Source organism: Ambystoma mexicanum, chromosome 3q (assembly GCF_040938575.1).
Source record: "Ambystoma mexicanum isolate Mex_15411 chromosome 3q, UKY_AmexF1_1, whole genome shotgun sequence".
NCBI classification, from domain to species: Eukaryota; Metazoa; Chordata; class Amphibia; order Caudata; family Ambystomatidae; genus Ambystoma; species Ambystoma mexicanum.
In genome coordinates this window covers 1,263,810,571-1,263,833,439 of record NC_090926.1, presented here as the reverse complement: position 1 = coordinate 1,263,833,439, position 22,869 = coordinate 1,263,810,571, and the positions used below count along the sequence as shown (strand labels likewise).

The following is a 22,869-nucleotide window of genomic DNA, read 5'->3' as shown; positions in this document are numbered from 1 at the left end:
AAAATACAGTGATAACTCCCCAACGAGAGTCAATAATGGACACACCCCGGGAGGGAATGAGACCAAGACCAAGTGCGGGTGAAGATAAAAAGTAAAGTTCATCCAAAACGAAATAGGACAAGCAGAGAACTCTGCAAACACAGAGAGCGCTCTGCTCAAACATCAGAAAATACACATTCCATTACAAAATCATGCCGTCTATGACGTGTGCTATAGGGGATATAATAAGTTGAAATCATTGGATGAAGGGGACAGGACTGTATCCATGCTGTAGGGGCGGTGCTCCCGGATTGGCTGGCATAGACCTGGTTACTTCATAGAGCACATGGGTCAGCTGGGCTAATCTGGATGGGGTGCAGGGTCAGGCGAGATGTTCAAGTCGTGAAGATATAAACTACTTAAACATTTTCCCTTGTGGCCACACATACCTTGAACATTATCTATACATTTTGACATATAAGAGTTATATTACTAGACATTTGACCTGGACGATAAAAATGAGAGTCCAGGTGCCTGGCCTATTCACAATATTATGTTGTCACATTCGTTAACCATTCCTTTAGATCCCATGAAAGAATGGTTTATTGTTTGTTATCGTGAGAGGAATATATGTAGGATTAGTGAGCGGGGGTGGCACACCGATGAGGGGCATTAAACTGTTACATCAAAAGGCTTTGGGTTGAGTGGCTTGTTGCCCATATTTTTTTAACCAGAGTCTGGGGGTGTGGAGCAAGTTTATGGTGACATCGTTGTAGCATCAGGGCATCAGTGAGACAAGAGCATTAAGCCATGATCCCATCATGAGGGGGGAGAATGTTGGGGGGCTGAATGTGCGGCGCTGCAAGAGAGGGGTGGGGGGGGAGAAGGATGCGAGCGCTTAGGCTTGGTCTCGTTCGATTTGTGGGATCATATGCGAATGATTAGGATGGAATAAACCCAGGATATTGGCACTACATGTACAACAAATAATGAACGAGCTCCGATTACATTTTATGCTGTGCCTTCGCATTTACCATGATCATCTGCTGCAAAAAATAACTCCATTTACATTAGCCTTGTGGCTTTGCTGTTTATTGTACGTATGAACATCGTAAACCATCTGAACACATTTGTGAATATACATAGTATTAAAAACCAGTGAGCATGTTGATTATATAGTTTGCATCATATCAAGCGAGCCACTTGGCATATCTTACATTAACGTATGTCTTTGGTAAGAAATGATGCGTAACCAACAATATAGGACCAGGACATAGATCATAACTTTGTGTACAGTGCAATTGATTGAGATACATGAATAAAGGATTGTTTTGTTATATGACATAGATTCGGCCCCATAACACATAACCGCAGAAGGGGATTTACAGCGGGGATTAGCATTGTGGGTGAAACAGGGTGGCACACAGGCATGGGGTATGCATCTGTTACTTCAAAAGAGGAGTGAGGTTGGGGGTGGGGGGGGTTATCCACAGCATCTATTTTAAATGTAGGGTCTGCAAGTGATTGGACATGTTTGGGGAGATGATTGTTTCTCCCAGACCTAAACTCTTTCCCGGTCATTCCCAGGTCAATGATGGACGGAGGAAGGCAAAAGATTACAGTGTTTGTCTTGTAGCGTGTTTGAGCCTAGTCTCCCGTGAGACCAGAGCTGCTGCAGGGACACAGAGGGGAGGAGGGTGAGGGAGATAACTGGCTCACTGTGTGCGATCTCGAAGGGGAGAGCTGCAGCCCTGCAGGCTGGTTTTGTTTATGCATCCTGCTTTAACATGTACAAAATGGAGTTGGGGTTTGGTTCAAAATTTAGTCAATAATCTGTCTTCTGGCAGGGCTTTGCATCCGTATGGGTCGTCCCGCGACTATCCGGCACCTTTGGCCACAGGCGCATGGGTAGCTGTTGGGCGAGTATAATGTGCAAGCGGGTCGGAATGGAGGGGGGGGAAGGGGACCAAAATACCTCTCCTCCCATACAAAACCGACACCCCACTTCTACAATAAATGCCCCCCCCCCCCACAATCGGCTGGAACGAGTTTATGCAGGCGGTGGCTGATTTAAATATACCGGCTTTGGTCATGGGTAATGTTGCCTGTGGGCTCGCACAACTCCTTGCCAACACAGCACGTTAAGCACACCCATAAGCAGCCCCCGCTCATCCAGCCCCGACAGCGTTCTCCATTCTTACATTTGAGTGATGAAGAACATACAGTGTTGACGGCAGGTCATGGCTTTAGAGTCTTGTACCAGCACAGTAATATAGCGCAAATACTTTGCGATGCTTCTTACATAGTCTGTTAAAACTCTGGGGTGTATATGGGGTGGTGCGGGAAGCGTGCCAAACTGTAAAACACTGTTAACACACCCCCCTCCAGCCACAGTGGTATCCAGTGTGTTCCACCCCAGGTCCTGCGGGTCGGTGTTCCCCTCCAGGCTTACAGGGCAATTTCTGGGTAGACGGCTGCAACATGCATCTCTGGCATACACACTGTGAAATGTTTTTCGTGCGCGTCTATGCTTGTGCAGAAATCCTCTTACATGTAGAGATCAAAAAGTAGGTTTCTCTGCGCGTTGAACTCAAGAACGCCATCAAAAACGCTACACAACAGCAGCGAATGTGTGGTGGTCAGGTTTCCTTCAAACTATCGCAGCGTATAGGTTTCCGGTCCTCGCAAGGTTGAAATGCCCCACTGATGCATTAGTTATCGGGTCTTAGATCAAAGGCCAGTAAGGCATAGGCGAGAGCATATTCGTTGCGTGTAAATGGAACCGCCACATGTATTCCCCGAGTGTGTTCAGAAGTCCAAAGTTAAGGGTATACGCTTTGGCGGGGATCGAAAACACCATCCATGTGCAGCGCCGCATAGCTCATGTTACAGTGTTTGAACCCGAAGGGGTTTTTATCGTATGCCCCATCGTGGGCCATTGTTTCAACAATCCCCATGATTATTGTTTTAGGGAGCTGCAAACAGGTTGTCTTGACTGGTACTGCGGCTACCGGTATGCTGAAGACTTTTAGAACGAATCTCTCCACAGAGTATTTCACGTTAGATAGCTGGAGCACCTCTGTATGCACCAGTCTAACAGTCAGTGAGACGCGTACATGCTTCATGCATAAATTTGCCAATACAATGACTAGTTTGTATTGCTCTGCATCCCTAGTCATGAGGCAGAAAGCATCTGTATTTCTGGATAGTTTCACTTTAAGATCAACGCTGTTAATCAATAGTTTATCCTGAAAGAATAGTTTGGCGTGTAGGCGGCCTGGTAAATCAAATTCTCTGCTGGTCCTGGCATGATGGGCTCTTAACAAATCCCTTGTTATCACCAACCAGATGTCATGATTCCTGCCCCTCATGTCCCCAGCCCTCAAGAGGTCAGGCTGGAGCCAGGCCACGATCACCTACATGGCCCTCAAGGGCCTCTCCATCCCTCCAAAGACCCACTTGGAGTCAGACTTGGCGCTTGTGGCACCAGACCCACTCATTCACATAGGATAACATTGGGGATTGGACTTGTAGTGCATTGATGGGGACAAGATGGATGCCCCCACATATTTCAGTTCCCAGAACTGCATGTGCAGTCTAGTCTTTTGGGTGTGGTTCAGCCCAGAGACACCTGGGATACCCAGACACTATTTAAGCCACGCCCAGGCTGAGAAACATGTTTTGTGTGTTCTGCACCTCCTCGTGTTCGGATCGGTCTCTAGTAGGCCTGCATCTTTCTTCTGCGCTCAGCTCCTGCAAGAACAAGAACACCGTTAGGAACAGCCTTACCTTGCGGCGCTTCTGCCCATCATTCATCGCTCCTTCTGTTCTGCTGGCATCTTCGGCATTGTCATTCCCATCCCGGCAAGCCGCTTCCTAAGGAAAAGGGAAAAGAACAGAAAAAAGGCATTAGTAAGCATTCAGCAAATGTCATCTTATTTTTAAAGACTGTACGAGCTTCAAACGCTTAACTGAATCCCAGCCGCTCTGGGGGAACTCTGTCTCTGGAACCTCTAATCCATCTGCAAGAGGGAAAAGACACTCCAGATTAGCGTGGCAACATCTAGAGGCGCTGCATACCGCGCTTACTCACTGCATTTCTTCATAACCGGCATCCACGCTGAAAACGTCGCGGCACTTAAGACACAGAAAAAGAACTCAGTTCAATGCAAATACAAAAGGGGTGCATCAAGCATCGGGCTCACTCACCTTCAGCGCTACTCATCTCAGCAGCATGTCGCCATTCCCGGACGCCGGCCATCATCTAAGGAAGGAAAGGAACGAAGTTAGAGAACTGTTCAAAAGACTCATACTTACCTGTCGGACTCCTGCCAGTGAAGTAACTAGGCAGCAAATAGCCTGCATCAATCAACGCGCCCCTGCGCTGAAAGCAGGACGGAGAGCACACTTTCCAAGAAAACAAGGTGAGCTTTGGATCAAAGGGAAGGGTTGGACCCCGGGGAAGAAGGGGTTCAAGCACACAGAGACAATAGGGAGTTAAACTCTACCAATCCTGTGTTTCAGGCCCAGTCTCCAGTCGAGTAGACTCCAGGGAAGGGTTTGAGGTCGTAAGAGGTCAGAACAGGCTGAGTGACATCCCTGTGGATACCAGGTAAGCGTTACACTAGAGCGGTGCTGTCGAAATGCCCTGAGTTATCGAGGTAAAAGAGACCGGCTGACAGCTGTTTGTCCAGGACATTGCTGCTATAATTTAACAGGTTCTCTATGAAGTTGTTACGCTCCCCTGTCTCTGCGCAGGCGATGGGGCACGGTGGCAGCCCTCCCGGTGGGGAGGTCGCTCGGGTCTGACTTCGCCCCCTGCACTTATGTGGTGACTGGTGGTAATAGGTGATGCTGCTCGGGACTGCTCCTGCGTGGAGAATAGGGGGCATGAGTATGCCAGCTTGTGCGCCTGATCCCCTTCCAGACCCCTTCTCCCAAACTGTGGTACCCATGGGAGGCATTGATCCTGGAAAGCTCACCTGTTGATTAGTTTTGGCGAGCACTTTGTAATGCCTCTTCTGGCAGGGGCGCTTGTCTGATCTGGACAGAGTTCCTTCACTGGTCCCTTGCATGTGGTAGTCCAGTCCTGCTGCGACTAAGCCACTATACTTCAGGTAAGTGTCTGTTTGCCTTGGTCTTTCCTCGTCTGTTTTGTTGTATTGTAAAGTTTGTCCGTTCCACTTTGATATTTGCTCTTTTGCCTTCTTCCCTTGCAGATGATGTTGCCGGCCCGGCAGAAGCTGCAAAGCTCGATGTGACAGTCGGAGGGAATGAGGAACGAAGCTGCAGTGGTACAGTAGCTGGTAAATTGTTAACTAGGGGGCGCGCGGGGTTCAAATACGGCGCGGCCCTAGGACGGATGTTCTAACCTTGTCTTTCTTCTTCACAGGGTCCGAGTTTGTGGATGCAGAGTATGGTGCTGCAGAGTCAGGATCAAGATCTCTGGATGTCAGGAGATGAGTCTGCAGATGAAGCGATGAAGCACCGGTCTCCTGGAGGTGAGTATGCAAGAGAACGCCTGGTTTCCAAAAAGTAAGTAAACTGGTCCAAGTGGCAGGGAGCGTCACGTTGCACGCGAGTGCACATTAACGGGAAGCACCGGCCTTAAGGATGGAGCAGCTTATATAGCTGAGTTTCTGAAGCCACGTCCACCAGGTTCAGCCTGACTGCCACACCCGATGAGTTAGCACATGAGGATGTTCTCTGGAATAAAGGCTATCAGGTTCTGGAAAGTTCTTGTAAAATAAAGGCACTCCTGCACAGAAATAAAGTGTTCCTGCTCACATCTCTATATGAGCCTGGCGCCAGGACTGAGTCCTGCCAGGGCTCCTGTGTTTATAGGTCCCAAAACGGACATAATTGACTCAAGTGACCCATTGCCCCCATCACTAGATGGTGTGGTTTGGTGTTCTGGGGTCTGTGGCCATGACAATAGGCTCAGTAGGTGTTCATGTTATTGCTCTGCATTATCAGTCAATCGCTGAGCGGCACATCCCCCCGATTGATCATGCTGGCTATTGGGTAAGAGATTGTGCACACTCGCGCTGTAGCAGCGGTGTCGGTTCCATCAGCCTTTGTTATTTTACAGGTTAGATGTAGCAGCGTATCGATCAAATCCAGATACATATCGGTGGAACCAGATACAAAATATTCTATGGGGCCTAGCGGTGATAGAGCCAACAGCTGTGCTCTGTGTAGGACGGCCATTGTTCTTTAGAAAATATCACTACCCTTGTGTTTTTTTAGGAATAACAAGTTTCTTTTTCCTCATCCGTTGGTGCGCAGCGGTGATTTGATCAGTTTTTCCAGTTGGGTCTTGGGGGACCGTGCAACACGGATGCCGATCTGTACCTCTAAATGCTTCTACGCGATTTATAAATAAGCCCCAACCCTTCTTTTTCTGTCTGGCTAGCCGCTCAGCAACCACCGTTGTCACACTTCCTATGACATCTTTTGTAATATGGCTGTCCGCCGTTTTCACGTGTGGTTTAATAAATTCAAAGCTGCGCCGTAGAAAGAGCATTGCGCGTCTAAAAAAAAAAAAAAAGGACTTTTAAAAGATACCGCAGAGTCTCACCCCATAAAAGATGGGGGCTGTGCTAAAATACGGTTGATCACCGTAACTGGCTTGGTTCATGTAATATTCCATGTAAGCCCTTGGTCTCCATAGTTCTTCACCACTGCCATTATAGCACTGCTTTCATTAGTCTTTCAGCCTGAGCGTCTGAAGTGCAACCGCAGCCCGATATTTACATATTTAAATTAAACAAACAAACTGCCCCAATTGCATCTTATCTGTAGGTTGATGGTGTCAAAGTGTTTTTTTATGCACACAGGGAGATACTCTGGTTTGCTGTACTGAATGTTCACAATCTCGTTGCCGTTTCCTTTAATCTCCACAGTTCTAAGCAGTGGGCGTAGCTGTCCCCCAGCCTTTCATACTCCACGATGTCGCTATAAAGCAATAATCTATAAAAATCCTGTTAATATATTGGCACAGGTTTTGTCCCACGGTTCTTTACTTCCACTGTGTTGCACAGTTCCCAATATGCTGCGCAGTCTCCCAGTTGTTGAAAACCTAACAGCTGGGTCTGGGCCCTGTAGAAAAACTTTCCGCTGGTGCAGGTCTAGATGTAGCGTGGTTTCCTCATACTCGGGGATGCTTGCTACAGCCTTGTTGAGGACTCAGACAAGTTCCTGTATATTTGGATAATGTCGCATGGGAAATCCGCCCAGCCAAAGCCTTGGGAGGGTTTGTTCGTATTATGATAAACAGCTTCCCCTGGGGCCGATATGACCCACGATGTGAACCACAGTGAGCACAACTGTCCATTAATCCTCCAGATTTACGGGTTTGGCCAGCTTTACAGTAAAGTTGGAGATTTTGTTCCCTGGAAATGTCTTGGCTGAAGCGTGGCTTGGAAGCACAATATAAAAAGATGCAGACTCCATTTTGAACACAGCTACACGCTCGTGGACCCTAGGGATACAGCGGGTACTCAACTGTTGAATTTGTCAGGCCCTCCCAGCCATTTAACCAAATATTGTTTTTTGGCTCCAAAACCTTTACTTTTTCTTTTTGTGGTTTTTACGATTGTATAAATGCGCTGCTGGATTTTACTGACTCTCGATCTCATCCATAAACACCCTGAACACCCCCCCTGAACAATCATTTAATATAAATGAACACCCTCGATTTCAACCAGACCATCCATAATAAAGATCTTGTCGCTGTAGTTCTGCTCATAACCCTTTGTGAAGATGGCCTTGTGTTTCGAGATCCGCACATGATCCCCCTTTTTTGGTCTTTTAAAAAGTCTTTCGCCATACAGTTTTTTTTCCAGACAACCAGAGAATTCTGCTGTTTCACACGCCTGTATGGTTTTAATAGAACTAGGATGAGTGTGGTTCTACACATTTATAAATGCAGTTAGCACCTCCACATATCTGCAGGTGTTTTTAGTTGTAAAAAGAAAATCGCGTCGTGTTTTAAAAAGGTGCGTATAAAACATTCTACAATAGAGGCTTTAACTACAGAGTGTGTTACTAAGTGGTTTATTTTAAAACGCTTTACCGGCATCTGTCTGTAGTTTAGCGGGGACTTTGCCGGTGTTAAATATGCACTTAAAAGCCAGTGCTACGCTGTGCTCCATCTTGTTCTTCAAAGCCTCAACATAGGCTCACATTTTACGATGCAGGTCTTCAACCTCGCCATAACTGCCAACACCTCCTTCATCATAATATATTTTTGACCACTTCAGGCCGGACATGTCTCCACATAACAACTCAACATAAAGACAGTCATTTTTTTATAAACAACGGTTTTTATTCGCATTTAAAAATGACAATTTCATTCAAAATATATTTCACATTGAAACATTAATTAAAATAACACCTACGAATACCGCACAACCACATTGTATGCCGCTGCTTCGTTAAGCTCTTGTGTTGCTATATATATATATATTTTATCCCCGCCCAGTTGGGAACTGTTTTTTCAATGATGTTTCTAGCACCCATGGGACACATGCGACTAAACTGCTTCATTTTCAACAGCGGGTTATTAGCAGATTCTATAGCCCATAAGGTTTTAGATCCGCATTATTCAGTTCTCGCTCCGATCCTCATCAGTGTCAGAGGTTGCGTCAGTCACAACAGGTCTATAACGCATTTTAGGCTCAACACAAAACATTTTACGTAGCAAATTATCTGCGTAAACTTTTTCCAGACACTTGTGAGCATCCTGCTGTGGATCATTAATTTTATGTCCATAGCACCATCTGTAAAATATTAAACATGCCCCCATTACATTGGCCGTAATCCCCTGGGAGGCACGAATATCAGCGCGAAGAGGGGTCTGCATGTCGATCTTCATTAGTAAAATAGAATCCTTGTACACATCGATATCCACCAGGCTTTCTGATACCAACCAGGCTTTCAATTTGTTTTGAACAACGAACACATTGAATAGTGGCATTGTCTTTAAGGCTGTTGGTCTCCAGCAGCGAAAGACAGGCCTTACACAGGCTACTTTCAAAATACACTGTGGTTTAAAACCGGCTCGAACAACAAGCGCAATAAATATTAATAGTCTCTGCTGTAGTCTGGTTCGCCCCACCGCCGCACACTTGGCCCAGTTTTTCATCAGATTTCGAGAGGCCAGAAGCGGTATCCGTTGTCATTGCTGCGTCCGCCGACATCGCCGTAGCTTTGCAGTCCTCATCTGCAGGTTTTACGTCAACCGCAAATGCTTGCTCCAAAACAACCTGGTCATTGTCCCAAAGCTCTTCGGGTTCATAGCCGGCCATTAGATCCTGCATCCCTTCGTACACCAGCAAACCTACGGGCCTTCCTGGGGGTGTTCGCCCCTCATCGTGACAGTAGCTGCTCACAATTGATGCTTCGGGAATAGTTCCTGAAAAGCTCAAAAGAGCTGTGTTTTCTAGCCCATCGCAGAGCCGTATATATCTGGTTAGTCCACCCATCCCCCGTGCCACCATCGAGTCTTAAACTGGCCCTTTTTAAGCTAATTTTATATTAACATTATATAAAAAGGTATTTTGATAAAGAAATTTATATCAAAAATGTTAGTTGCGATATAAAAATGACCGATAATTTGATATAAAAAATATCAGATATCAAAAAACATCCAACTTTATATTCCATCTCTATCAAACTCACACACGCAGCACCACCCATTCCTGCATCTAACTCCTCACAACTCACTTTGCCCTCGACCGAACAGCGCAAACGGGCTCTCACATATTTCATTTTGATATACAACTTATATCAAACCGTATCAAAGTAAACAAACACTTTCTATAGCAGTTTATACAAACGGATATCAAATCGCTATAAAATTTGATTTCAAAACATTTTGATATAAAAAATTGACATCAATTTCCATATAAAAAAGAAATCAAACCCACATCAAAATGGGGGGGGTCGGAATAAGGAGTTCCCACATGTCACAAATGTTACATTGGAAAAAAGGGCCCCCCTACATCTACTCATTTTGTAAAGCTAGTCTAGTCATGACTCACTCAAGCTTTGGATCCATAATACTGTAAGCACATGTGGTTATTAGAATCCTGCTATTTATTATACGATTAGGAGGTTAAATGGAATCTGAGTCAGCAAAGCCATTACCTTTTTAGTTTTTGCCATCATGTGGTGCTGTAAGCACTGCCAATAAGTCAAAACTATTGCAGTGTGAAGTAAAGGCAGAAGAGGGACGGGATGCGAAGAGGAACACAGCCTCTTAGTGTTCTTTGGGTTTTTACCCACCCATTCATCGCCCCGGTCCATGCCCGCCCTGGCCATTTCCGCCCACTGCTGTAAGCTAGCGTTGTGCTTTTGAAGGGGACACCAATTCCATTTCTCGCCACTCTCCGGGAAGGTACTTGCTCAATTGCAGCTGTACACAAGCTCAAGGTGTTATGGAAATTACTTACTCAAGTGTGCTTCCAGCCTCTTGATTTATGGGTAATGTGTGTTTCTTGCTCTGTATTCCTGTTAAAAACACATATTAGCAATGCTAACAGTTTATTGGGCTTAAGCCACAATATGCCCATGAACTAAAAGCATTTGCCAGCTGTGGCCATCTGAAGGTCATTTATGGCAGTGTGTTGCAGGTACACATACCATGCCTAGACAAAAGCCAGAACCTTTGGCTTAGCTAGTGCTGCATTTATTGAACAGTAAGGTGGTCAATGCGGCTTTTATTAAATACAGTGGGCGGCTTTGTACCTCAAGGCTGTTAGAGCAGGTGCAGAATCCTCCAGGTGGGTTAGTGGTGGCTGTACTCATCGAGATTCAGATGCCCCCATTTGCTATTGGGAATTAAGGAGGTACATTTTCCAATGCACCTCTCAGTCACCAAAAATAGCCCAGGAGTACTGCCACACCACGAGGAGCGGGATACTACAACAAATCTACTACGGGCTGCGGTGTCACCACTGATCTCAAAATGGGGGAGAATACTAGGGTATAGAGCGGGAGGACTCCAGAACGACATCTTCTGAATAGACTCCCGGAGGAGTTCCCCACAGTACTTACGTCCAGTCAACTCAAATAGGACCTTCTCGTTGAGTCCAAGCCGCAGTTCCGGCATCCCGGAAAGGAATACCTTCAGCTTCACACTGCCGACAATCTCGCTGAGCAGGACGCTGCCGTTGGCATTCACCTAAAGGTGGCGGAGAAGGGTACAAGAGCAAGCCAAATCAACCCAAGGAGAACGTCACAAGACAGCATCCCAAACTCAACCAGTTGGACTCCCTAAGGGACAGTGCATTTTGATAAATGCCAATTTATGGGATACACAAAACAAACCCAAGACACTTTCATGGGTCACTTTTCCGTCACAATTTGATCCCCAATCCTGGTGACGTTACCACCATGCAGCCCTCATTGTCGCGCCTTGGGAACTTGTGCAATCACCAGATAACAGAGATGAAGTTTAACATAAATCATTGGTATGTTGTATCACTAGTTCACTTTTCAAGGGCATACCTTTAGTTCAAAGGATCCTGAAAAGGCATCCTGCGGTCTACAAACTTTAGATGCAAAAAAATAGGTGTTCTTAGTCAAGCGTTCGTATGACCATGCATAAGACAAGCTGTAAATACATGCCAAAGCATCTATATACCCAAGTGACCCTACTTAATGTATGTGTCTTAAAGTGCTGGATGCTTCAGGCATGCATCATTTTACATTCTGGCACTTGTAGTTTTCAATTCAGGAGGTGGAAATAAAGTAGCAATGACGCCCTTTGTTGGACATGTTTTTGGAAGGACTTCTATATGATCAGACTGCTTTTCCGGGCAATGTGTGTACTTTGCAAGGACACCCTACAAAGTCAGCATTAGTGTAGACCTTGAAAGCCCAAACTTACCTTCCAATCTTTACGAGGTACAAATATACATGTCACCAAGAGCGAAAATTGCAGAGTTAGTTCAAATCCCTTCTTCACTGTTTTACCAAAATGAATGATCCTGAGCAAATAATGTAGTCTCACTGTGGCTTAAATGCAACAAATGAAGACTGCCTTACAATGGGGTGGATTTAATTATTTTAGTGACAAAGTGGTATCCCCTTGTACTCCTCTATTACTTGTTAGTGTCCCCAAATGCCATCACTTAGAATTGTGCTATTGATGTATTGCCCCCCGCCCCCTCCCCCAGTTCCAGATTGATTTTACAGGAAGGTGTATGGGTTCACCAGCTGGTCAGTGTGCCCGGGATTCTAGTATAGAGGACCAACTGTGGCATTATCAACACTAACGTCTTCCTCTGTTGCTGCCAATCACAGACGTTTCTTGGGCCGTGCGGATTACTGCACCGTAGGCTGTTCCCCGTTATTTAATGTTATTGCGTCTTGTATATTATGCCGTCTTCCATGTTCACGGATTATGGAAGTTCAAGGAACTGCAAGAAGCAGCATAGAGGACTATTGTAGGTGCAGCTGGAGCAGGGCTCGGTTGGTTGGTTGCAATGTTGATGTGTGCAGATCTGAAAAGGACGACCCTGGAGCGTACTCGATATTTTACCAGGTGTTTGTGTACTCCGAGGGGCAAAATAAATTGTGTGGGTGTCCGAGTGTGGAGAGTTGTGTTGGTGGATCTGTGGTATTTATAGAAATTTAGTGCAGGCACACGGCTGTGGGTGGTGCACATTCCATTGTATAACCTGTGTTTGGTGGAGGGGGTTCTGTGTTGCCAGTTAGGACGAGAGGTAGGATGGCTTTGAAATTATTGTTACCATATCTTTCTCCTGTTAGTGCAGAATCTGAGAGTATGGACAAAGCATGCAGGCATAGTAAATTTCGATTTTTCCAAATGTACTTTAGACGCCGTCAGCCCACAGAAAAAATTAAGCGTTTTGGTTATGTTTCCACCGGTGACTCACAAGGGAGCCAAGGACTAGAAGAGCGATGGACCAGAAGAGGGCGAATCACCAGAGAGGCAAGGACCAAAAGGAGCATCTCACAAAGGCATACAGTTGCCAGATGACTACATATCAGAGGGTTCGAAATTGAGATTCGAGCAGCAGAAGCTAAAACAAGCTCCTAGTGTTGGGCATCACCCTGTATGCATCTTTTAGTTTTTTGTACATTGTGTATGAACCATTGTGTTTAAATCTGTGTGAGGCGTGCTTTAATGTATCTTTATTAACATTCTCAAATACTCAAAGTTAATGTCACATTTACATGTTTGGAAGGCACTGTGAGAAACCAGAAGGTGTCTCACCCACTAGTCCATGTAGATCGGTCATCCAGGTGGCCAGGACACAGCCACCGCTTATGGATTCAGTTTCCAGGGGCAGACCCGTGAGGGAGGATCACCTGGGTGAGGGGTCTTGGAGGAGTGGGACAAAGGATGGTGAGAAGTGGTAGCCCCTTCCTTGTAAACACCTTTACCCCATCCTACCAGGTAGTATAGATAGGAACTCAGATCCCCCCCGACCCCTTTTTTCCTACACAAACACATCCACACGGACAGCTCGCTTTGGGAGAAAACAGACTAACACTCGAGAAGTATACCGGATGTGTCCCAATACAGTGGTCAGGCAAGTATACCGGATGTGTCCCAATACAGTGGTCAGGCAATTACTGACAGACACTCACAGCGGACTTCCATTAAGCTTCCCCACATGGATAAAAGGCGGAGCATGAAAGCACACTCTGAGCGAGGTAAAGCACACGAGGAAACAGCAGTTTTGAGATGGCAGCTGAATGAGGGACGAAAGACGCCGAACTAAGAGGTTTGCAAGGAGGGAAATTCCCTTGACCTTTCTGGAAATAAACCGTTAAGATCAAGAGACACCAGGATTGGCCAGCTACAGGCCCGAAGACAAGTCTGAAGATTCCTGCATTGTGTGTCGGAAGTACCTGTGCTTCTCCCACATGACTAATCGAGTCAAGGAGAAACAGCAGCCGCTGTGGCACCCTCCTTGGCTCCAAGAACAAAGTAGCACCAGAGAAATCAACACAGCCGGTGAGTTGGTGGGGAGACCGATACAAGACTGGTCTGTGTTGAAGCCAAAGTTGCAAGCAGCAACATTGTATACTGAGCGCTGCAATGAACATTGTTAAAATGCATGTGATGAAAGACACGAGTAAAGGTGAACTGCTGATGAATGTTTGAACTTTGAAAGGATACAATATCGTTGACAGAGTGGTCCGTGTGCATGCTCAATCGAAGGTCTCTGTAAGGTATCCAGCCGAGAGGCAGCGAAAGTGAAAGTAAAGAATTGTAATCGAAGTGGTCTTGCAACGGGTCAAGCTAAATCCTGAGCATAATCGAACGTCTTCAATATTTTATATAGAAAAGGAAAGATTGGAATAGGAGATAAAATGGCCCGAGCACGATTGAGGGAGATCAATTAAGAACATTGTGTTAAAGTGCATCTGAGCCAGCGGAGGGGGACCCGGGGTGAACAGTAAATCACCCGAGAAACTGTGTATATGAAATCCTGAGAAGAAAGGATCTTTGGTGTTTAGTTGTGTCGCATCAGGCCCTCTGAAATAAGAGGCTTTGAATGGTAAAGAGACTTTGGCAAAGAAGAGAAGCCAGAGAGTGTGCTAAGCTCGAGTGTGCCGTCTTGTCCCATGCTGAAAATGTTGGGATGCAGAGCCAAAGGCTCAAATATCCTGACATATCATTTCTTGAACACTTTTCATTTGCATAACATGGTTTCCCCACACCATTTGTATTTAGAAATAAGGATTGGCAATAGGTGTATTAATATAGGCCCTTTTATTTTGACAAGACTCTACTAGGGCTGCAGTATTATTATTTGATGGGCGTAGCTTGCTCCGTTTAATAAACACCTTTGAACTGTGATCACTTGTGTCAATCTTACTGTTTGATACCATGCCTTCCTTACAGCACTAGTTGGCCCTAAGAGCCAAAAGTAGCTTCTGGTAGCTGTTGGTTTCAAGCTAACCACGCTCTACTGTGCTAGAAGCGGGAGCTAAATAGCTCTCAGCTCCACTCAATTTCGAATCCTGCCTCATGAGGGGCATTCTACACCACCCTTGGCCTTTCCTTCAACATAGTTTTACTCCAGTCCATTTTGTTCCATTGAATGGACTTCGGCCAGAAGATAACTGGCAACTACGAAGTGTCTGGATTTCAAGGTACGGGAATGGTGGGCCTGCCCAAAGTATTGCATTTCGGCTTAATTAGTGATATTTACACACACATATATTCATTATGAGGACAAGATAAAGTTATAATATAGCATGAATATTAAAGTGGCATCTGTTGCAGCTGGATTGACATCCTGTACTATGGATGTAGGAAAATGCCATGTTTACATGCTGACACCGTTTAGGGTTATGCAGCACTAATTGTTCACAATATGTTAAATTCTGATTTTAATTGTGCGTTTTAATGTAGATGATCACCCCTAGATAACATTGAGAAAAAAGAATGTGTTAACGATCTGCATCTCAAATTTTATCTTCTGTAATTTGTGTGCACATATGGACCAAAGGCATTGGTTAATATATTGTTTGGATATTTCTGTCAGGGATTAATAGAGTGCCTTCCTTAATTACTCCAGGTATTGTCTAGTGAATACCCAGTGCACCAAGACACAATGAAGATTTGAAACCAAAGGTCAAGCCCCGCCTTGCACTGCACCTCCAGGCTTCTCCCCACTACTCCTCCCACCATCCCCGCCAGCCTCTTTTTGGATGTAGCCAGAGTACCACTTGTTCTTTTTTCCCCACCTCCAACACTGCCTTTCTACAAAAATGGATTTCCACATGTTCTCACTACACCTTGTGGTTTAATAAATAAATGGAGGGGCATGACTGTAGAAGCTGGACTTAGGTTGAAATCCTGCTGGCAGAATTACAAAAAAGCATGTCCTGTTTTGTTATCTGCAAGCACAGTGTACACCAGCAAACAATGGAATGGCCAGTGAAGTATTGGAACAAAACCAGCACAATTTAGAAGTTAATCTCGGCTATACAGCATGGGTTGCGTGAGAAACCCGAGGGTATTCTCCCAGATACTCCCCATGGATCTTTTCTCAGGTGGCCAGGGAAAGGCCATTGCTTTTGGATCCTGACCCTGGGGGTGGAGAAGCGAGGGAAGATCACCTGGGTGGATGGTTCTTGGAGATGGGAGTGGGGTGCCCACAGGAGATACCTGGTATTCCCCTTTCCCTATTAAAGACAAACCTAACCCTCCTCCAGCATTCATGGGCTACTGTAAGCAAGCTCTCCTCATTTTCCCACATCTTACTTATGACAGTACTGGTACGTGGAAGAGGCGACAGAGGATTGAACACTATAAACCCATTTCACCACTCTAGTACTGGGACAAGAAAGATGCCTGTAAAGTACTGTGAGGGTCAGGCATCTCCCTTTAATTAGAGTCAGGCAAGCCCAACTGAGAATCCACGCCTGCAACTTGTCAAGTGGTTAAAATGTGTATAAAGGGAGAGCCAACAGCAGAGAGAGCAACAGGGAGGCCTGTGTGGGAGAGACTAGCAGGGGACCCTTTTTGTGAGGACACATCCATGGTGGGACCTGAGGCAGAACCAGGATGCCAGCTGACACCCCAGAGGGACCTGTGTAGCCCAAGGCGAGATGGGCAGTTAGGCTGCCCCAAGCGTGGGAGCCTCCGTATGTGAACGAGCAACTGGAGCTGCAAGTGAGCAGGCAGAAGACAGGATGCTGTTCTTGTTCGTGCAGAGGCAGCAGAGTTGCCAGCGTGTGCAGAAGTGCTCTTACTGTGCGGGCGGGGCTCGCAGATGCCAGCCCGCTGACCTGCAAAGCAGAAGGAAGACGCAGGAGCCACCGGGGAGGAATGCAGAGGACCGGTGAGTCTCGGGGAAAGCCTAAACTGGGGCGCTCCTTGTGGGATGCACATAGGTAATGAAGTAAAGGATTGAAGAAAAACTTGAAACAAAGCTGAAGTATGCATATTGAATGCCGAACTGGATGAAACCTTGACATTAAGCATATTGAATGCCGAACTGGATGAAACCTTGACATTAAGCATATTGAATACCGAACTGGATGAAACCTTGACATTAAGCATATTGAATACCGAACTGGATGAAACCTTGACATTAAGCATATTGAATACCGAACTGGATGAAACCTTGACATTAAGCATATTGAATACCGAACTGGATGAAACCTTGACATTAAGCATATTGAATACCGAACTGGATGAAACCTTGACATTAAGCATATTGAATACCGAACTGGATGAAACCTTGACATTAAGCATATTGAATACCGAACTGGATGAAACCTTGACATTAAGCATATTGAATACCGAACTGGATGAAACCTTGACATTAAGCATATTGAATACCGAACTGGATGAAACCTTGACATTAAGCATATTGAATGCTGAAGTGAATAATGCTTTATGGGAAACGCAGAATAGCAGATGACAGCCAAAGGGAAAGTGCCATGTGAAAGCAACCTACGGAATGAGTGCAAGTGTGAAAGAGTGTCATAGAAAGGTGGGGCATGAATAAGACCAACACACGGTGAACTCTATGAACAAATGCAGTGCGGCAAGGCCAAAGACTGGCAAGAAGTGAGTGACACGTTATGGCAAAGCCGCGAGGATAACCAGAAGGAGTCTAAAACTGCACATAAAGCCAAGAGGCCCACAAAGAGGAACTAAGTGAATGCGACTCTCTACACAGGACAGGTACAGAAGAGCCTAGGGATCCTGGTTGTGCGACCTGTGATGGGTGGACTGTGTGGTCCGATAACTGCGCCTTGAGCAGTGAGCCCTAAATTGTGAAAACCAAAGACATCGTGAAACAAGCCAAGGAAAAGCATTGTAAGCAAACTGGTGATGCATTCCAGAAGGAGGGTCAGGTTGACCTTGAGTTGTGTTGAACGTTTTGAAAAGACTGAAACATGTACAAGTGGCTGAGTTAAAGTCTTAGAGAAAGGAACCCTTAGACTTGAGTAACTACAGGTGTTGTCCTGAGAACAAAGCCTCAAGGCCTGTTTCTTTTGAACTGTGTTTCTTGGAACTTGGGGAATGGAATCACGAGGATTGTGGGGAACTGTATTGCCTTGAACTTGAGAAAGGTCATCTTGAGACTTCACTGAGCTTTTGTTTACTTGGGGAAAGGGGAGCTGAAAAGGAAGCTAAGAGCTTGAAGAAGTTCAGAACGTTATGTTAATCACCATTTCACATTGGTTAGCCTTAGTTGTGAGGGCACAAATATGTTTTGGACACAGAAACACTTAAGTTGCACTCTGTCTCATACGTTACTTAGTTTCATTCAGGCAGGGAAATCCCACCTTAGCATAGGGCAAGTAAGGCCTTCTGAATTATTTTATTTTAAAACTTTATATCGGTTGTCTGTGTCTTGCTTCATGATGCCTTCACAGCTGATAAAACAGAGACTCTATTCATGCATGAAGAAAGTAACATTGACAGAATACAGGTGGCCTTTGAATCTGTGTGTGTGTGTATGTTTGTGTCTTGGTGGTGGTGGGAGCGGAGGAGGAGGAGGAGGAGCAGGGAAGGAGGGCGTGTGCGAGTCAGGAGAGGGTTTTTTATTTAGTGGGTAGCCTACATCCAATTTGTATCAAGGATTATTGCGGTCTCGTCAAATAGCGCTGGATCATAAAACTGTAGAAAATTGCAGCCAGGAACTATTTAAACAAGCATTGACAATGCCAATACGTTTAGCTTTTCATGATGTGATTGTGCGATCAGAGCCTCTTGCGCCTCAGCTTGTCAGACCGATTGCCTGTCACCTCGCTAATCTCTTCATCCTGTACTTCGACTGCCTGCTTTCCCTCTACTTTAAAAACTGCCATGGCCATCCCTCTCCTAAATAAAAGCAAGGTGCTGTTCCAAACCTGCCAATCAACTTTCAACCTTTGTCACTTCTCCCTCACTATTCTGTTTTGGAAAGAATGGTATTTAACTGCCTTACTACCTTTCTTGACACACACAACTGCTGTGCCCCCGCTCCCTCCCAGGCTGGTTTGCACTCCTGCCATGCAATTGAAACTGCTCTCATGAATGCCTCCAATTTCATTGCCTGTGGCAAACATCGAAACCTATCCTATCTCAATCAGCCTCTTTGCAGACGTTAATACCATTGAACACTTGCATCTCCTCGATACCCCTTCTCGGCTTGGAATTCATGATCGAGCCCTTGTCTGGATCGAGTACTACCTGGCACATCCTCAATTCTCTGTTTCCTGTAGAAACACCCTTCAACTCACTCCTCTTATTGTTGGTTTCTGCAAGGCCATGTCCTGGTGTCAGAATGTACCAAAGTATTAACTGAAAAGGATACAATACTCAAAAGGATACAGGAGGTAGGGTCCCTGTTCACACGATTTGATAGTCGTGAAGTCAATAAAAGACCTTCCAAATGATACAACCCTCTGGCTGATAAAACAGGCAGAGCGATGGATCACTGGAAAGGGCGTGGGTAAGGTATAGTAATCCAGCCTAGGACAAATTAAAGTATCATGAATAACTGCTCCAATCTGAGTATGATGAATTAGATAATGACAGGAATGTTCACACTGACCTTTAGATTTGGGTAGAATAATCCAGAAGTCTCTTGATGGATTTGAATGAAGAACAAACGACAAGGAAGGGAAAATTAGTAAGGGAGACTTATCCCGAACGGAACGAGGCTCACGCTAGATACGGGTTGAATTCACCACAGGATAGCGTCCAAAGTTCAGTTCAATGTCACCTTCCAATAATCCTTGAAAGGCTTCCTTCCCACTATAGGGATCAATCCTTCTGTTAATTCCACAGATGCAGGAGTTAGAAGTACACGCGGTTATAAACAGCCGCGAAGAAAATAACGTTTGAAGACAACGTGCGCGTGTGGATTTTACACGCGGGCAGGATTCGCGCAGTCTGGGCCAGCCGCGTGTGAAGACAACGTGCGCGTGTGGATTTACACGCGGGCAGGATTTACGCAGTCCGGGCCAGCCGCGTATGAAGACAGAGAGCGCGTGTGGTTTTTACACGCGGGCAGGATTCACGCAGCCTTGGCCAGCCGCACTTGAAGACAAAGAGCGCGTGTGGATTTTACACGCGGGCAGGATTCACGCAGCCTTAGCCAGGCGCGCTTGAATACAGAGAGCGCGTGTGGAATAACACGCGGGCGGTGTTCCCGCAGTCCGGAACAGCCGCGTTTAGAGACAGCGTGAGCGTGTGGAATTACACGCGGGCAGGATTCCCGCAGTCCGGACCAGCCACGCTTGAAGACAGAGAACGCGTGTGAATTATCACGCGAAGGGATAGCTCCAGGAATCAGCGTGTGGCGGAACACACGCTATCGAAGGCCCAAAAGTAGCTGTAGAAATATGCCAGGATGCAGATCAGAGGTTCAGCTACACAACGCCAATAGAGACGATCAGAAGCAGCGAGTGAAGCTTCTACGCTGCTTAAATACGTAATACCGTAGTTCACGTGACGAAGCAAAAGTCACGTGAAGTTAGCGACGTGAAAAGTGCAAACGTCGTTTTCCCGGTAACGTATCGAATAACCTCCATTTGGAGTAGAATGGTCTAGCTGTTCTACGAGCGTAGCATCCAGCATGCATGACACCTGGGTCCTCTCCTGCTCACACTGTACACTTCTGCTCTCGGGCCATCTTCTCAGTGGGGTTCTCGTATCAACTCTTTGCAGATGGCACCCAAATCCTTGTCTCCATTCCTGAACTCTACACAGACTCTCTGAACTCCCTCACTGCACCCCTACTTCCTCCTATTGCCAATAGGCTGGCTGGCTAATTATGCAAAACAAGGCAACATTCAAATTTCCCCTACTAGTGCATAAATCCATCCACTGTAAGGCACTGCTGTACCTTTCCTATTCCATCAACCCCTACAAACCCGCTCTTGCAGCCTTTGCTCTGCATTGTCCACTACTCTTGTGGCACCTCCCCCATCCTATGCTTCCTCTCTTTCACTCTTCTTGCTTGGAAATACCCCCGGCCCACCTCAGCAATTTGAAACGCAGGCCAGATCGATGTATTCAAAAGCAAATGGAAAGCCCACATCCTGGCTTCAGAGCTAGGTTTCCAGCCTTGCTCGTTGCACCTTCCCTCACTCGACTCTTTCCTCTCTTTTCTATACCACACTAGCACTTAATAGTTTAAGGTCACAGCTCATGATTACCTGGCTAGACTGCCTACCCTGCTGACACTTATCCTAAATTTGAGCTTTTTTTTAGCATCTTAAGTGTTTGCCAGGGTTTTCAATTTATGGAGGTACAAAATATCCTCTATTAAATTTATTTTACATTATATCAGCGCTCTAAGCCCAAGGGCATCTAGGCGCTAGTTACAGAACAGTAGACATTGACTGTGTGGTCATTCAACATCAGAAGGATGAGGGAGTTCGGAGACTGTTCATACAGGCAAGCCCTAGTTAGAGAGCCATGTTTTCAAGTGTATGCAGAAGGCCCAATAGGATTGTACAGCTCTCAGGGCCGGTGATAGGGCGGTCCAATCGCTGCCAGGACTGGGAAGCTGGAGCCAGACCAAATCTTGGTGTAATGAGGCGGTTGGCATATGCAGATCTGGTCGGTCTCATCGATTGTGCTCTTGTGAATTTCTGAGTGAGGTAGGGAGAGGCAGAGTTTGAGAGGCACATGTGTGCGATTGATAGCGTTTTGAATGGAATGTGTTCGCGTATCGGGAGCCAGTGAGCAGAGTTTCTTACAGCAGAAAGATGATCTCGCCGTGGTATTCAAGGTTGTATGCTGTCAAATTACCAATTCAAATTGTGGAGAAGCATATGAACACACTGATGTTAATGACAGGTTTCCCCATGGGTTTGGAGGGCCGTTTAGACAAAGACAACACATCTTTGCCCATTTAAGTACTCAGCCTATATTTCATCAAATTGGATTGTGGCATTTTTTGGGTAAAGATGGTCTCTATGTATTGATGTTATGTATCTAGGTAGCACTTGGGATTAGAAGTTATTTTGGCCAATAAGGTGCACATTTATTAATATGACATTTTGCGGAAAATTTCAGAATACTATGGTTTCCTAAGGAGGTTTTACGTTTTCCTCATCTCTTTAATTCAATATTAGATATTTATTCTAGTACTGAGTATTTCTATATAGCTTTAATAGGCGTCAGGAAGTTGGAACCTATTGCTCCTGACGAAAGGTAGAATTATAGACTTGAAATGAGTGGCGTTGTCTTGCATTACTACTACGGGGCAGCCAACATAGATGTGGACTTCACCCAGTAACATTTTAGTATCCTATGTATTGTTGGTATAATCAAGATTTTTTTTTAAACAGATTTTGCAAATTGTATATACAAACATTTTACTTGACAATATTTATGTAGTTTAGAATATACATTTATTTTATTTCATGCATTTAGAATATGTTGTGTAATAAGACTACAAAAATGTATTTCTTAATTTCTTCCCTTATGAAAATTGTTTTTCCCCTCAAATAAATTTCTTATAAAGTTCACTTATGATGAATATGAATACATGTTACAAATTCTATAATACTGTGTTTTCTATTACATGTTTTGGAGTCACAGATTTTGTGTACCACCTATGATGTATATTGACTGGTTTTAGCTGAAAACCCATAGATGCAATCACCAATATATATATATATATTTTTGAAATATCTTGACAGATTGATTACATTTTCCCACCTGTCTCTTATTAAATTTAATGTGCAATCTCAATATATACTTTGTACCTGAGCGGGCCAGGCCCACTCACAATCTTTGAATGCCCGCCCCAAGCTGAGCAGCAGTGGCAGCGGAGAGATGAGGCAATACGCTGCACACATCAGGAAGCTCTCTCGCCTTCATGGTTCCTGTCTGCGTGGACACCGGAGATCAAGAGAGGAGCATAGAGTACACAGCTG

General features: G+C 45.4%; 1 protein-coding gene across 1 annotated transcript in view; it reads right to left on the bottom strand.

The window, feature by feature from the left end:
* Nucleotides 1–22,869, bottom strand: part of AP1M2 (adaptor related protein complex 1 subunit mu 2) — a 161,088-nt gene that overhangs the window by 72,146 nt on the left and 66,073 nt on the right. Inside the window, exon 6 of the mRNA XM_069604294.1 lies at nucleotides 11,041–11,167. Within this exon, the coding sequence (XP_069460395.1) occupies nucleotides 11,041–11,167 (127 nt within the window). The remainder of the gene's footprint in view (nucleotides 1–11,040; nucleotides 11,168–22,869) is intronic.